Source organism: Taudactylus pleione, unplaced genomic scaffold (assembly GCF_031769625.1).
Source record: "Taudactylus pleione unplaced genomic scaffold, aTauple2 ptg000216l, whole genome shotgun sequence".
NCBI lineage: Eukaryota > Metazoa > Chordata > Amphibia > Anura > Myobatrachidae > Taudactylus > Taudactylus pleione.
The window spans coordinates 5,059,985-5,076,165 of NW_028284618.1; the positions used below are offsets into that span (position 1 = coordinate 5,059,985).

Below are 16,181 nucleotides of genomic sequence, written 5' to 3' on the forward strand. Positions count from 1 at the left end.
GCGAGGAGGCTTTCTGTAGTTTCACCAGTTGGTTGAAGGGCATGCTGATATTTGCGGCGTGCTATTTGGAGATGCAGGCGGATGAACATGTGAACATAGTAAAATATATATTTTTAGTCCTGGACATGTTTGTCCGTTCGCGGGCCTTGGCATGGCGTGAATATGATGTGCAATTTAGAAGAAAGCATGACGGTAGCAGGATTATTCAGTTCGGAGCAAAGGACGTGGAGGTGTGGCTAGAGTTATCGCAGCAGTGTCGGCCCCCCTTGGACATGATGTCTCCTCGCAAGGGATATACTACTGGTAAACCGGGGGCAACAGGAGTTATGAGGGTCAAATGTTTTGCTTTCAATGACTCCTGGTGTACACGGGGGTCGGCCTGTCGTTTTCGACACTCCTGTCGTCTCTGTGGAGGGGAGCATCCGGCCAAGGATTGCCGTAGAGGGTCTGCTAGTGCCACCCAAGATCGTGAGGGATCAAAATGAGCTGCTTAAGGCTAATTCGCCTATTTGTTTAGCTGCACTGGCTCGCTGGTTGGATTTATATCTTCACAAGGAGGACGCTTCGTTTTTGTTAGAAGGTTTTTGTGCGGTTTTCCTCTGCCAATAATGGGTCCTTTATGGGTCAGGTCCCCCCGTAACTTGCGCTCGGCAAGGGACTACCCAGAAATTTTGCAGGCTAAAGTTAGGGCCGAGGTGCTGCTGGGGAGGATGGAGGGTCCTTTCCCTGGTCCTCTGAAGCAGGATCTTTGTATCTCTCCAGTGGGTGTAGTGCCCAAGAAGACACCTGGTAAGTTTTGTTTGATCCAGCACCTGTCATATCCGGCTGGTTGTTCGGTGAACGACGCCTTTCCGGATAGTTTTTGTAGAGTGAAATATCAAAGTTTTGGGTATGGCGCGCTGCTCGCAAAATTAGATATTGAGTCAGCTTTCCGTTTATTGCCGTTACACCCAGACGCAATGCAGTTTATGGGATTCAAGCTAGATTCAGGTTACTTTGTCGACAAATGTTTGCCTATAGGTTGTGCGGTTTCCTGTGCCTATTTTGAGAAATTCAACTCTTTTCTACACTGGTGTGTTCATGCCGGCACAGGACAAGCGGGCGTGGCGCACTATTTGGATGACTTTCTCTTCATAGGTCCAGGAGAGAGCGACGTTTGTTCAGACCTCCTCTTTTCCGCACAGGCTCTTTTTCGTGTTTTAGGGGTTCCCATTGCACAGGATAAGACGGAGGGTCCCATTTCTTGCCTCATACCTGGGAATTGAGATAGACACGGTTGCGGGTTGTTGTAGGTTACCGAGTGACAAAGTGGGCAGATTGTTGGAGCAAATTGCGAGTTGCTTAGCAGTAGACAGATTGCGCGGGGTACAGTCACTGCTGGGTTCGTTTAATTTTGCTTGTCGCATAATTCCCATGGGCAGGGTTTTCTGTAGAAAATTGGAGAGGGCCACTGCTGGGTCGAGACAGCCGCATCATCATATTCGTTTGTCGGCGGAGATTATGGATGATCTTCGGGTTTGGACCAAGTTTCTGGTTCATTTCAATAGCGAACGTATTTGGCCAGCTCCTCCGGTAGCGAATGGGTCATTGCAACTGTTTACCGATGCGGCTGAATCGTCTTGTTTTGGGGCTTTTTTCAATGGGGAATGGTGCGCTACTGCTTGGCCTTTAGTTTGGCGCGAGGAAGGATTAACGAGTAATTTGTTGCTTTTGGAACTTTTCCCAATTGTTGTTGCTATGGTACTCTGGTCAGCACGTCTGAGTAACCGGCATGTGATTTTTTGGTGCGACAATCTGGGAGTGGTTCACGCCATTAACAAATAGTGATCGTCCTCTCCGTTAGTGTTGCGTTTGCTTCGTCATTTCATTTTGCGCTGTTTAGAGGCCAACATACGCTTTAGAGCTCGTCATGTGCCAGGTGTTGTTAACGAGATCGCTGACGCGTTGTCTCGTTTTCAGTTTGAGCGTTTTCGGGCGCTTGCACCGCCTGCTTCTGCTGTTGGTTTGATATGCCCCCCGTTTGTGTGGCAGATCATCAGGCCAGCTTAGAGGCTTTGACGATGCAATTGCTCGCTCCATCAACTCTCCGCAAGTACTCGGCTTCATGGCGGGAATGGAGCAGTCACTGCGAGCGCCAAGATTCGGAGGGTAAGTCTCCGAAGGAGTTGCTGTCATCCTTTGTTTGGGAGAGGTATCAACAGGGGAGGTCCAGGGCCTAAGTGGGGTCGGTGCTTGCGGGAGTCTCTTTTTTTTGCGAGCTTAAAGGTTTACATGACCCAACCAAATCTTTTCTTCTAGCTAAGGCTCTGAAAGGTTGGGCGGGGAGGCTCCTGCTCGCGCGGATTCCCGTCGGCCGGTGGACACCCAGCTTTTGGCAGCATTGCTTAGGATTATGGAGAAGGTAGCTTCTGATACGTTTGAGGCTGCTCTTTTCCGTTTGGCATTTTCTTCTGCATTTTTTGGAGCTTTCAGGGTTAGCGAATTAGTGGCGGTGAATAGAACATCTGAGTCCTCTGGGTTGTTGTCCAAGGACATTGTTTTTAGAGTTGCAGCAGTGCTTTGCAAGCTTAGCTTCTCTAAAACGGATCAGACAGGGAGAGCTAAATGGGTCACGCTTGTGCAACAGCAGGATGGCAATATTTGCCCGGTTCATTTAGCATCTCAGTATATGATTGTACGCCCAGTTGGGGGGATTCAGTGGTTGGTTCATGCGGATTCCAGTTCACTGCAGTATTTAAACTAGGGATGTGCAGGCTCGGTTCTACTCGGTTCCGTTCGGTTCTTTTTACCGGATCTTATTGAGTTTCAGCTGTCACGAGTTTTGGATAGCCAATAAGATTCGGTAAAAAGAACCGAACGGAACCGAGTAGAACCGAGCCTGCACATCCCTAATTTAAACGAGGTTTAACAGAACTGGGTTTAGAGTTAGACCATTCAGCTTACGGCACCCATTCATTTCGAATAGGGGCAGTCATTTGTGCAGCGCTTGCTGGGGCATCTCCTTCGGACATTCAAAAGGTGGGGTGTTGGAAGTCAGGGAGTTATAAGAAGTATGTGCGCTGCAATAAGTTGTAGGTGCGCACCTTGCGATAACCCGAAAACGTTGCTTACCTGCCAATCGTTGAACGGCTAGCGTTCAACAATTGGGGGTGTGAAGGGATTTTTAAATTTTTCCTCCCGTTAGCCATGATCTGGCCCAATTTGGTTCACGGGTAGGTTTTTTGTTTTTTTCTTCTTCACTCGGGTTCCTGTTTTCCCCCTTTTTTGCATCCCTGCTAGTTAGTTGCTACGTGTTCTTCTTAAGTTGTGTTGTTTTGATTCAGGTTTGGTGTGGTTTCTCATGGTCAGGGTTTCTTTTTTTTTACAGTGTTGATGAAGGAAGACGGGCAGGTGTGGCTGGTAGGCCACTCATTTATTTTTTGGGCGGAAAAGGCATGTCTCGGGTCGGAGTAGTGGTTTGCCATTTGGTAGTCGGACGGTGTGTTGGATTGGAGTGAGAGGTTTGCGTGTGGACTCTGTTTTGGCACTGATTGTTTCTTCTGTGGCAAAATGGGGAATGCCCGAATAGTTGATTCTTCACGTTGGTGGGAATGATGTCGGTCAGCTTACAGGTGTGGGTTTAATTGTTAGTCTGCGCAAGATTTTGGATACGATTCGAATGAAATGGCCATCCGGTCAGATTGTGTGGTCAGAGATGACGCCCCGCTTGACGTGGAGAGAAGTGAGAAAGTTTGGTGCTTTGGATATAACGCGGAGGAAGGTGAATGTGGCAGTGTCTAAGCATGTTGTGTCTATAGGTGGCTTGGTCGTGAGTCATGGCTTTTTGGAGGGTGATCTTGTACATTTCTTTCGTCATGATGGTGTGCATTTGAACGGCCTGGGTATGAATCTTTTTGTGCAGGATTTGTTTTCTTTCCTTGGTTAGTTCTGTTTGGGTGGCGGGCCAGTCTCTATTAGGGCCTGGCTTTGGCGGGAGTACGCTGCAGCTCAGTGGCTTTATGGGACGCAAGATAACTGTGGGGGCACTTGCTCTCGATGTACAAGGCGAATTTGTCCGGCTCCGCATTGGGGGGACCCGGGCGTTTTTGCACGAAGCGCCTCGGATTGGCCCAGGAGGGAAGTGAGACCCTCACGGTTTAAGTGCGCCTAAAAGGGGGAACGGGTTAGTCGTTCCCTGAGTATTTTGGAGTAAGTTAAAAGCTAGAACTGAGTCTGCAGCGTCTCTTTGCCACCCTGGTTAGGTTGATTGATTCAATTATAAATAAAAGCTGTGACCTTTTTAGCCAAGCTATGGTGTCTGTGTCTTTATTTGTAGTTCAGTTAAGTAAGCTAATCAAGGTTGATAAGTTTTGGAGGTAATAAACATATGTAATTCTTATACATTTTTACTAGAGGGGTACACAATACACAGTAAAATAAACACTAGGGCAGGGGCAATCAACATGCGGCCCTCCAGCTGTTGTGGAACTACACATCCCAGCCATGCCCTGCAACAGTTTCAGCATTCCCTAATAGCAAAACAGTGGGATGTGTAGTTCCACAACAGCTGGAGGGCCGCATGTTAGGCACCCCTGCACTATTATCATTATGTGATGATATATGGATCTAGGCCTGATTCCCTACGGATCACTATTCTGCTTATAAGCACGCAACGCAGTTGCTAATATCAGCGGTCATATGTAAATGTTTGCATTCGCATTGCGTTCGCAGCTTCACATTAGGACGCCCACTTCCCCTTACTCATATCCGTATACTTTGTCAACATAGCGAAGCAATTGGTAACATCGGACCCATACGTACAATTAAAGCAGGTCAGACCTCACTCAGGAATTGCTTACTCAGCGCACGCTATGAGGCCTCAGGCTGCGTATGGTATCGCAGTGGTTAATTCATGCACGCCCCTACAACGCCCGACCACCCCCCGTCACCCCCCACAAACGGTACTTTCTGTCTATCACTCTGCTATGAGTCTGCATATCCTCTGCGATCGGTTTCCCGATCGCACTGGCTAGTTCTTGCATGGTCGATGCATACGCATGCACAGTACGCAACAATCAGCCAATTGCGTGCTTATAAGCAACTGCGTTCCTTGCTGAATCAGGCCCCTAGTCAGTACCTGAGTGTATTGAACGCGGAGCTTTGGTCAAAATCACCAAAATACTCAAAGCTCCCTGGGCACCTCATACTGCAATGAGCTGCAGGAGGTAGAGATAGAGCAAGCAGTTAGTCACCTCTACTTTCCCTGGATCATGCAAGAACATGAATTTTACATGTGTTAGAGGCAGGATGGCTGAAACCTATATGCTGCCAAAAGCAACCTGTGAAATAATAGGTGTCCTCGTGTTCCCCATTCCTACATGAGGGAGCAGGATGCCATCTAATACCAGCATCAGTTTTCTCTATGCACGTGGGCAGCAGATGCAGAGACTTAAATACATCATTGTCAACTCTGGCATTTGCCCAAAGTGTAGGTGTGCTTTGGAGAACAAAATGACTGGTTTGGAATGCCAAATGTTTGTTAAAATGGGCTGAACAGTCTTAGCCAAGGCCAGGGTGTGCCACATTGACACTATAGGTGGCGCAGCCATTTGCCTCATGAATAATGACATCATAGCCAGGCGCTGCACTCTCCAAAAAAGGGGCCGGCTATTTAAATTGAGCGCTCGCTCTTTGCGGTTTGTTGACGCCTCACTGTCTGAGCGAGTGAACGAAAAATGCGCTCGCTATTTTGTAAAGACGCCCCTTTGCCGTTCGCATCACACGTCATCTCCGGTATTTATTAGATTAATCGGGTACATCGAAGGGCATCTGAACTGCTCGCAGTGCTTGTGGTAGCTTTTTCTTACCGCTATCACTGCGAGCAGCTCAGGCTAAAAGACAACCAAGTGACATGGTCGATGACGCTCCTTTACTAATTATGCACACCCATTAAACGCCCTTTTGACCATTTGGCACGCCTGCGTTCGGATCTCCACTCCTCCGTTTTCAAGCACCGTCCCCTGTTACCACCCACAAACGGTACATTCTGTCAATCAAATTAGCAGCCCCTCGCTGTTTTGCGAGCGCACGATTTCCGACCGCAATAACTGGTTTGCACATGCACATTACGACCCATACGCATGCGCAGTTGTGCGAACGAGCGGCTCTGAGCTCAGAGCGAACGAGCGGCTCTGAATCAGGCCCTCAGTCCATTACCAACATGGAGGAGCAGCAGTTGGCGGCTTCACAAGTAAGAAGCTGCCAACTACTGACCCTCCATGTCAGCAGCTGGCACATAGTGAGGGGTGCTGGCCACTGCCAATATACCACTCATATGGGGCCTGATTCAGAGCCGCCCGCAATCTACATGCAATGCCAATATTCACGTAGTTAAGCGATTTTTTTGCAAGTGCCCATGTGGGAAAATGTCCAAAGACTGGTACAGCGCATGCATTACACAGTGGCCCTCTGCGCGTGTGCAAGCCCCGTAGCGAGTGAGAAATTCACTCACACCGGGACTTGCTACAAACGGGGCGGCTGCCGATGTTGATCGACAGCTCGCCCTGTTTTGTAGGCGGGGAGGGGGGTGGCTGGACAAACGGAAGCGTTCCTGAAGGAACGCCTGCCGTTTGTGGGCGGCCCTACTGACATCACCCGTGATGTCAGTAGTGAGCTTCCTGCTCTATTTGAGCAGGAAGTTCACTGAGGCTTGCGGCAGATGAGACCCTACCACAAGGGTCTCGTTGCAAGCCCAATGGTCACGATAATCGCGACCATCACCTGGCCACTCGCAAAAGCTGTGGGTGGTCACCCACAGCTTAGCAAGCGGCCAGGAGACCGGTTTAAAAAAAAAAGGGGCCGTCCTCATTCAGTCCGAGCGCTCGCTTTTTGCGAGCGCCTCTGAATGAGGTCCAAAGTGTACAGCCATGGCCAAAAGTTTCGAGAATGACATTGGTTGAGTATTGGAGGATGGCCTGGTGTCAAGAAGGGCAGCAAATAAGCCACTTCTCTCCAGGAAAAACATCAGAGACAGACTGATATTCTGCAAAAGGTACAGGGATTGGACTGCTGAGGACTGGGGTAAAGTTATTTTCTCTGCTGAATCCCTTTTCAGATTGTTTGGGACATCTGGAAAAATGCTTGTCCAGAGAAGGAAGGGTGAGCACTACCATCAGTCTTGTGTCATGCCAACAGTAAAGCATCCTGAGACCATGTGTGGGGTTGCTTCTCAGCCAAGGGAGTGGGCTCACTCACAATTTTGCCTAAGAACACAGCCATGAATAAAGAATGGTACCAAAACATCCTCCAACAGCATCTTCTCCCAACCATCCAAGAACAGTTTGGTGATGAACAATGCCTTTTCCAGCATGATGGAGCACCTTGCCATAAGGCAAAAGTGATAACTAAGTGGCTCAGGGAACAAAACATCAAAAATTTGGGTCCATGGCCAGGAAACTCCCCAGACCTTAATCACATTGAGAACTTGTGGTCAATCCTCAAGGTGCAGGTGGGCTAACAAAAACCCACAAATTCTGACAAACTCCAAGCATTGATTAGGCAAGAATGGGCGGCCATCAGCCAGTATGTGGCCCAGAAGTTGATTGACAGCATGCCAGGGTGAATTGCAGAGGTCTTAAAAAAGAAGGGTCAACACTGCAAATATTGACTCTTTGCATAAACGTAATGTAATTGTCAATAAAAGCTTTTGACACTTATGAAATGCTTGTAATTTTACTTCAGTATACCATAGTAACATCTGACAAAAAGGTCTAAAAACACTGAAGCAGCAATCTTTGTGAAAACCACTTGTGTCATTCTCAAAACTTTTGGCCATGGCTGTACAGCGTGTGCGTTACACAGAGTGTACAGTGTGTGCGTTACACAGAGGGTACGCACAAAGATACTGTAGCGATCGAGAAGCAGGGTTTCAAAATGTTGTGGAAAAGTGAAGAACGATCCTGGGTGGTGACTGGGAGGTGGCTAGAAGTGGTCTATTCAGTGGGCGTGCTATGGTATTGTCACAGGCCTGTCAGTGCAAGTGGCTATATTCACAGACACACAGCTGCAGGAATAGGAGGCCATAGTCTGCAGGAGAACCTGCACCTGCCATAAGGTACAACTGATCAGGGTTTCTCAGCGCTGTCCTGTGCTGTCACCCTATTCCTCCTCTGCTCCCTCTCCCAGTGCGTGTACCAATAACTCCAGCAGTTTTTCCGGAGCCAGCTGGTGGGGAGAGCAATAATGTTCAGACAGGGTTGCACCCATCAAGCTATGGCACTCCTGGTGACGGTCCTGTTAGCCCGTGCCTTGAGCCGTCACTGCAACGGCTGGTGGCTTATAAGGACAAAACACGCTAAAAGTGGCAATCTCAGTCCTAGCACGTTCGGCCGCTTGGATGTACACAAAGGAAAGAGTTTGTAGGGGCTTTTTCATAAAAACAAGAGACCGCCAATATACGCTGCTGTCTGCGCTTCTGGGTGCGACTCAGAATGAGGCCCATAGTATTTTTGATGCCACCAATACTTAGTGCCTTAGGGGACATACCTTGTGGTAGGGCCGGCCTTCTTCCAGCCCTACTTCCCATAAAATAAAAGCAAATGTATGTTCTGTGCTTGGACACCACTGCTGGCAGACCCCTAATTTGTTATTCATTGATGCCACAAAATTAAGCTAAACTCATTAGAAATTTATTAAAGAATTGAAAAAGTTTAACTCAGTGAAACTGGTTGTTCTAAAGCACTAGAAGGTTAAGGCGTGCATCCACCAGACGATAAATTGGACAATTTGAATGATAACGATATTGTTCATCGTCAGCAATGTCCTTCAGTGTGTATGCCATCAATGACCATAATGATATCGTCAGGTTCTGCAAGTCCGGGGATGAGGGAGGGTTACGTCACTGAACAATATCGTTCAGTGTAGAATCTCAATTTCGCTAACAATATCGTTTAGTGTTTATGCTCAATGTCGTTGACGACATTGAGCCCGGAACTGCAGGGCAATCACTAGACAATATCGCTCATGGAGCATATCGTCTAGTGGATACGCGCCATTAGACATAGATGTGATATTTATGCTTTTGCGCATTATCTGATTTTTCCACTGGCTTGCACTGGTGCACTTCTATTTGCTAAAGCACACCTCCCAACAACTGGACTCCCTAAATCAGGACCATGTGTAAGGGTGTGTGGCCTCACAGCATGTCATCTGTTTTTGTCATCCTGGGGGCATTCCCAGTGCTGCTTCAGTGGCTGGGCTGCCCCCAAGATGTCATCCCCACACTGTTTAGGTGCTCTGCACATGTGCATGGCATCTATTCAGTGTTCAAATGCTCACCTAACTTTCCCCAGTCTGCGGTACACTGCAGCCAGTGGGTTGGACAACGGGACAATGTCAGAAAAGCTGAAATTGGGATGGTTTGGAGGTATGGCTAAAACTTCACCAAAATATCCCCCGATCAGTTTTTAAATACATTTGGGTCTGTTTGTTATTACATTCATGTAATATCAAGTTTACTTATATTAGTCTACTTACTTTGTAACATGCACTTATACGGTTGGATGTTCTCCATCCTTTCGGACATGCTGGTTCTGCTGTCGTCGTCGGGGCGGGAGGCGGTGTCACTCCTTGTGCTAATTTCTTGCAGACATACTTAGCTTTTTCATCACAGATGACAACATCCCACAATCCGCCCTTGTTTCCAGTTCTCATAACAACACAACCTTGTTTTCTTCCTTCAAAGTTGATATTGAAATGAATATGTTATGATGCAAATAGTAATGCAGATTGTAAATATGATGTTCTGTAACTGTTACTAGTGGCCAAAACAGTCATATCCAAAATTCCCACAACCAATATACTACTGGAGCAATAACTTCCAGCCATGTCACTCTGATGAGCTCCAACACAGGAGAAACTGGCTCTCTGCAGGTGCAATCCCCTCCCGTCACTAGTCGGCACTTTGGGCCTGATTCAGACCCGCTCGCAAGTGCTATGTGCTCGCAAGCGGGTCGATTGTTAGGCAGTGTGCACACCGCACGCGCGAGCCCCAGAGCGAGCGCAAAAAGCACGCGCTCTGGGCTCGCATCCAAAAGGGGCGGCTGTCGATGTTGATCGACAGCTCACCCCATTTGGAAGGCGGGGCGGGGGGGTGGCTGGGCAAAAGGAGGCGTTCCTTCAGGAATGCCTGCCATTTGTGGGCGGCCCTACTGACATCACTCGTGATGTCAGTAGGTGGACTTCCTGCTCTATTAGAGCAGGAAGTCCACTGGGGCTTGCGGCAACGAGACCCTACCGCAAGGGTCTGGTCGCAAGCCCGATGGTCGCGATGGTCTTGACTATCGCGACGATCACCTGGCAGCTTGTATAAGCTGTGGGTGGTAACCCACAGCTACGCGAGTGGCCAAGAGGCCGCAACTAAAAAAAAAAACACCCACCCTGATTCAGAGCGAGCGCTCGCTTTTTGCGAGCGCCTCTGAATCAGGGCCTTGGTTCAGACTGCCCAGTAGGCAAAACACTGACTCAGAAAGGTCACTATGCATATGTATGTTATATATACATTGTGATAGGATCACTGGTAAAGTGGTCTGTGGCAGGTACATTTGTCCCAGATTCCTGTCTTTTGTGTTTTAAACTCCCAGGAGAAAGTCTGTAGTGTAGCAGGCTTGAGTTTCGGCTTTTTGAAAAGCCGGTTTGGGACCTGGGGGTTGTGGGTGAGAGGAGAGGGAGGGCTCCACCCACGACCACTCCAGGTTTTGGTTCTCGCAGCCTGGTAACAGGCTTGTTAGTTTTTCACCTGAGAGTGGCCAATATAAGCCTAGTGTGTTTAGGGCTGATTGTCTCACCTGGGAGAGCAGACAGGGAGTTTGCTCAGAGACACTTGGATACCTAACTGTGAGTGTTGTGCTGTGCTTTTGTTGCTGGCGAGGGCATTAGGCCCTGCCAGGTTCTGGTAGTGAGGGAACTACCTGTGAAGTTAGTGCCCCGACAGGGCTAGGATTTATATTTATGTTTTCTTTATGTTTCTGACATTGTACAATAAAGACTGGCGCCGACCAGCTTGTACTTGCATCCAGACTGGTGTGCTGCTTCCCTGCTGCTGTGTGTGTGTGTGTGTGTGTAAGGAAGGAGTCCTCTACCCAGGAGAGGGACCCCCTAATCTAACTGTGTCACAATATGGTGGAGAATGCGGGCACCCACACACACTGAAGTTGCAGCAAGAGGAAAACTTTCCGTTTAAAAATTAAAGGGACAGACACCCAATTTGTGAGTGTGGAAATAACACTGTGTCCTTGGAGTCCCATAGAGGAGGCGTCAGCCCATGCTCAGAGAGGCAAGGTTCAGCTTCCAACCTACACCCCAGGACAAAATGGAGGACATTATTAAAGCCCTGCTCCAAGCTACAGCAGCTCAGCAGGAATCTACCAGAGCTCAGCAGGAATCTACCAGGGCTCTGCAGGAATCCACCAGGGTGCAACTGTCGGCCTTGGAGACAGCCCAGGGGCAACAACAGGTTGCCATCGAGGAAACCCGCCGGGCCTTAGCGGAAAACAGGAAGGCCATAAAAGAGGTGGTACAGCACATGATCGCCCGGCCCAGAGATGTTGGTACTGGTCCTCCCACCACCACTCACTCCGTACGAGCCAGTCACTTCCTCCAGAAGATGACTTCGGGCGATGATGTGGAGGCCTATCTCAACGCATTTGAAAGAACGGCCGAAAGGGAGAGTTGGCCCAAGGAGCAGTGGGCAAGTCTGGTGGCACCTTTTTTGTCTGGGGAGCCACAAAAGGCCTATTTTGACTTATGCCTGGCTGATGCCAAGGACTATAAAAAACTAAAACAGGAGATCCTAACTCGCTTGGGAGTCACCACCTTTGTTCGTGCCCAACGGGTCCACCGCTGGGAGTTCAATATGGACAAGCCTCCACGTTCACAGATGCATGACCTCGTCCATCTGTCCTCAAAATGGCTACAGCCCGAGACGCTGACGGGACCACAGATCGTGGAAAGGGTCGTGATGGACCGGTACCTGCGATCATTACCTGCGACTCTGCGCAAGTGGGTGAGCCATGCAGACCCTAAGTCCGCGGACCAGTTGGTCGAGATGGTGGAGAGGTACGTGGCGGCTGAGGAGCTGATGAGTATGCCCCACCGAGCACCGAACTCCCACAGACACTGGTAAGACTGTTCCAGGGGAGAAGGGTGCTGGGCGGTGGAATGTACCTAAGACTGAGGGTGTAGAACCTGGAGACAGGCCTGCCAGGCCGGGAAGGTTCTTGCCCCGTAAACGACTAGACATTAATATGACTCAGTGTTTCCGATGTGGTGGCTTCGGCCATATTGCCGCTAATTGTGCACTTACAACTGAACCTATGCAATGTGATACTGCTCATGTCTACCGCAGGGGGTCTTTCTTTGCACAGATAGCCTGTACGGCTGACCGGCAGGCTGTGACTGATAAGCACATGTGTGTACTCACTGTAGATGGCAACCGAGTAGAGGCACTGTTAGACTCTGGTAGCTTGGTGACACTTATAAAAGCTGAGCTGGTGAACCCCTTGCGGCGTGAGGGGAAAACTGTTGGTGTGACCTGCATACATGGGGATACTCGATATTATGTTACTGCCGAGGTGAACATCGAGACACCATGTGGTTCTGCTATAGTTTCTGTAGGTTTGGTACATGGTCTGATGTACGATGCAATATTGGGGAGAGACTTTGCTCACTTCTGGAAGTTGTGGGAAAGCCGTTTTGTTCCAGAGGTGAACAACCCCGATCCATTTGAGAAGGTTGTCGATGTAGTGGAGGAAGGAGTTTCTTCTGAGTCAGAGTTATTCCCTTTTTCTACTATGATTGGCGAACTAGAGAATGCGGAGCGTGACGGTGGCCCGCCAACTGATGTGCCTCCCATTGAGGTGGGAAGTGTTGTTGGGCCAGGTGATCGTCTGCCTGATTTAGAGGTCAGAAGAGAGGTCTTTGCCGTGGAGCAGTTGAATGACCCTACTTTGGTAAAAGCCAGGGAGAATGTAAAAGTAGTTGATGGTAAACCCGTAGACCCTGATAGTTCTTTGTCCTATCCCCACATGGCAATGTGGCAGGATTTGTTATATCAAGTGACTAAGAAGGGGGAAGATGTTGTGGAACAACTAATAGTTCCCAAAGCATACAGAAGAACAGTGTTGGATCTGGCCCATGGTCATGTAACGGCAGGCCATCTAGGGGTAGAGAAAACCACTGAGCGAATAATGCAGTGGTTTTTCTGGCCCGGGCTTCATAAAGAGGTATCTGACTTTTGCGCATCCTACCCTGAGTGTCAGTATCATGCTCCCAGGCCACATTTTAAGGGTCCACTAGTTCCATTGCCTATCATAGAGGTGCCGCTTGAAAGAATAGCGATGGATTTGGTTGGACCCTTAATGAAGTCTGCCAGGGGACACCAGTATATTCTGGTCATAATGGATTACGCTACCAGGTACCCGGAAGCGATCCCGTTGCGCAATACGTCAACCAAGACCATTGCCAGAGAGCTAGTTCATGTCTTTAGCAGGCTGGGTATACCTAAGGAGATACTAACTGACCAGGGTACACCATTTATGTCCAAAGTCATGAAAGAGTTATGCCGCCTGTTCAAAATCGAACAGTTAAGAACTTCGGTTTATCACCCCCAAACCGATGGGCTGGTCGAGAGGTTTAACAAGACGTTAAAACACATGCTTAGGAAAGTGGTCAACAAGGATGGTAGGGATTGGGACTACTTATTGCCGTATTTATTGTTAGCCATAAGAGAAGTTCCCCAGTCCTCCACCGGGTTTTCACCCTTCGACTTGTTGTATGGGAGAAACCCAAGGGGGTTACTAGACATTGCCAAAGAGACATGGGAGGGGCAGTCTAGTCCTTACAAAACGGTGATTGAGTATGTTTCTCAAATGCAGGAGAGAATTGCTGGGGTAGTGCCGATAGTGAGAGAGCACCTGGAACAGGCTCAACAGGCACAGCAGAGGGTATACAACCGCAATCCTCGGTTATGCAGCTTTGCTCCTGGGGACAGAGTGTTAGTATTGGTTCCCACTGTGGAAAATAAACTTTTGGCTAAATGGCAAGGGCCCTTTGAAATCTTAGAAAGAGTGGGGCAGGTCAATTACAAAGTTTACCAGCCGGGGAAAAGAAAGCCGGAACAGATATACCATATAAATCTGTTAAAGCCCTGGAAAGATAGAACGGTACTGTCGGCCGTCCGAGACCCTCCAGTAAGTCCAGGGCCCTTAGTTCCCGAAGTGACAGTGGCAAAAACCCTGTCGGCAATTCAACAAGAAGAGGTCAAGGAGTTTCTGATTAGAAATAGGGTGCTGTTCTCTGACGTACCTGGGAAAACCTTGGTCATTAAACATGACATCATCATCCCTGACCCAGGGGTTAAAGTTAATCTAAAGCCCTATAGGTTGCCAGAAGCACAAAGAGAATCGGTGTTGAAAGAAATTAAAAATAAGCTAGAGTTAGGGGTTATTGAAGAATCACATAGTGAATGGTCAAGTCCCATTGTGTTGATTCCAAAGCCCGACGGGAGTGTGCGTTTCTGCAATGACCTCCGAAAGTTGAACAGTGTTTCAAAATTCGATGCCTACCCGATGCCAAGAGTGGATGAACTGATTGAGAGACTAGGGACGGCAAGGTATTTAACCACTCTTGACCTAACTAAAGGGTATTGGCAAGTACCGTTAACCGAGAGCGCCAAACAAAAGACAGCTTTTTCAGCGCCAGAGGGCTAGTTTCAGTACAAGATGTTGCCCTTCGGGCTACATGGGGCACCTGCTACCTTCCAAAGAATGATGGACAGGATTCTAAGGCCCCATAGACGGTATGCGGCTGCTTATCTGGATGACGTGGTCGTTCATAGTCCTGATTGGCAGTCTCACTTACCCAGGGTACAAGCAGTGTTGGACTCCATCTATAAGGCAGGTCTGACAGCCAACCCAAAAAAGTGTTGTCTAGGCATGGAGGAAGTAAAATATCTGGGATACACCATAGGCAGAGGCCTGATAAAGCCTCAGCTCAATAAAGTTGATGCCATACAAAACTATAATAAGAAGCAGGTGAGAGCCTTCTTGGGAATTACGGGGTACTACAGGAGGTTTATACCCAACTTTGCCACCATGGCAGTCCCACTGACTGACCTGACCAAAGGCAAACAAAAAGTCATGGTAGAATGGAGTCCTGAGGCAGAGAAAGCTTTTCAGGAGTTGCAAGTAGCGTTGTGTTCCCAACCAGTCCTGATGACTCCTAATTTTGAAAGGGAATTCATAGTACAAACCGATGCATCAGAAGTAGGTATAGGAGCGGTCCTGTCCCAGAACAAGGAGGGTGAGGAACACCCTATTTTCTATCTTAGCAGAAAGTTGAATGTACATGAGAGAAACTATGCCACAGTGGAGAAGGAGGCGTTGGCCATAAAGTGGGCGTTAGAGGCTCTCAGGTACTACTTGGTCGGAAGAAAGTTCAAATTGATCACTGACCATGCCCCTCTGAAGTGGATGTCTGAAAATAAGGACAGTAATGCGAGAATTACAAGATGGTTCTTGGCGTTACAAACTTTTAAATTTTCAGTGGAACACAGGCCAGGAAGCCAGCTGGCCAATGCTGACGCATTGTCACGCGTTCATTGTTTGAGGGCTTCAGTTGTTCCGACCCACAGGTCGAAGCAAAGGGGGGGGGATATGTGATAGGATCACTGGTAAAGTGGTCTGTGGCAGGTACATTTGTCCCAGATTCCTGTCTTTTGTGTTTTAAACCCCCAGGAGAAAGTCTGCAGTGTAGCAGGCTTGATTTTTCGCTTTTTGAAAAGCCGGTTTGGGACCTGGGGGTTGTGGGTGAGAGGAGAGGGAGGGCTCCACCCACGGCCACTCCAGGTTTTGGTTCTCGCAGCCTGGTAACAGGCTTGTTAGTTTTTCACCTGAGAGTGGCCAATATAAGCCTAGTGTGTTTAGGGCTGATTGTCTCACCTGGGAGAGCAGACATGGAGTTTGCTCAGAGACACTTGGATACCTAACTGTGAGTGTTGTGCTGTGCTTTTGTTGCTGGTGAGGGCATTAGGCCCTGCCAGGTTCTGGTAGTGAGAGAACTACCTGTGAAGTTAGTGCCCCGACAGGGCTAGGATTTATATTTATGTTTTCTTTATGTTTCTGACATTGTACAATAAAGACTGGCGC

At 48.6% G+C, this 16,181-nt stretch overlaps 1 protein-coding gene across 1 annotated transcript in view; it reads right to left on the reverse strand.

Moving 5' to 3' along the window:
- LOC148517458 (macrophage mannose receptor 1-like) overlaps window positions 1–16,181 on the reverse strand; it is a 211,528-nt gene that overhangs the window by 91,210 nt on the left and 104,137 nt on the right. The window contains exon 12 of the mRNA XM_088478604.1: window positions 9,514–9,713. Coding sequence (XP_088334730.1) covers window positions 9,514–9,713 — 200 coding nt within the window. The remainder of the gene's footprint in view (window positions 1–9,513; window positions 9,714–16,181) is intronic.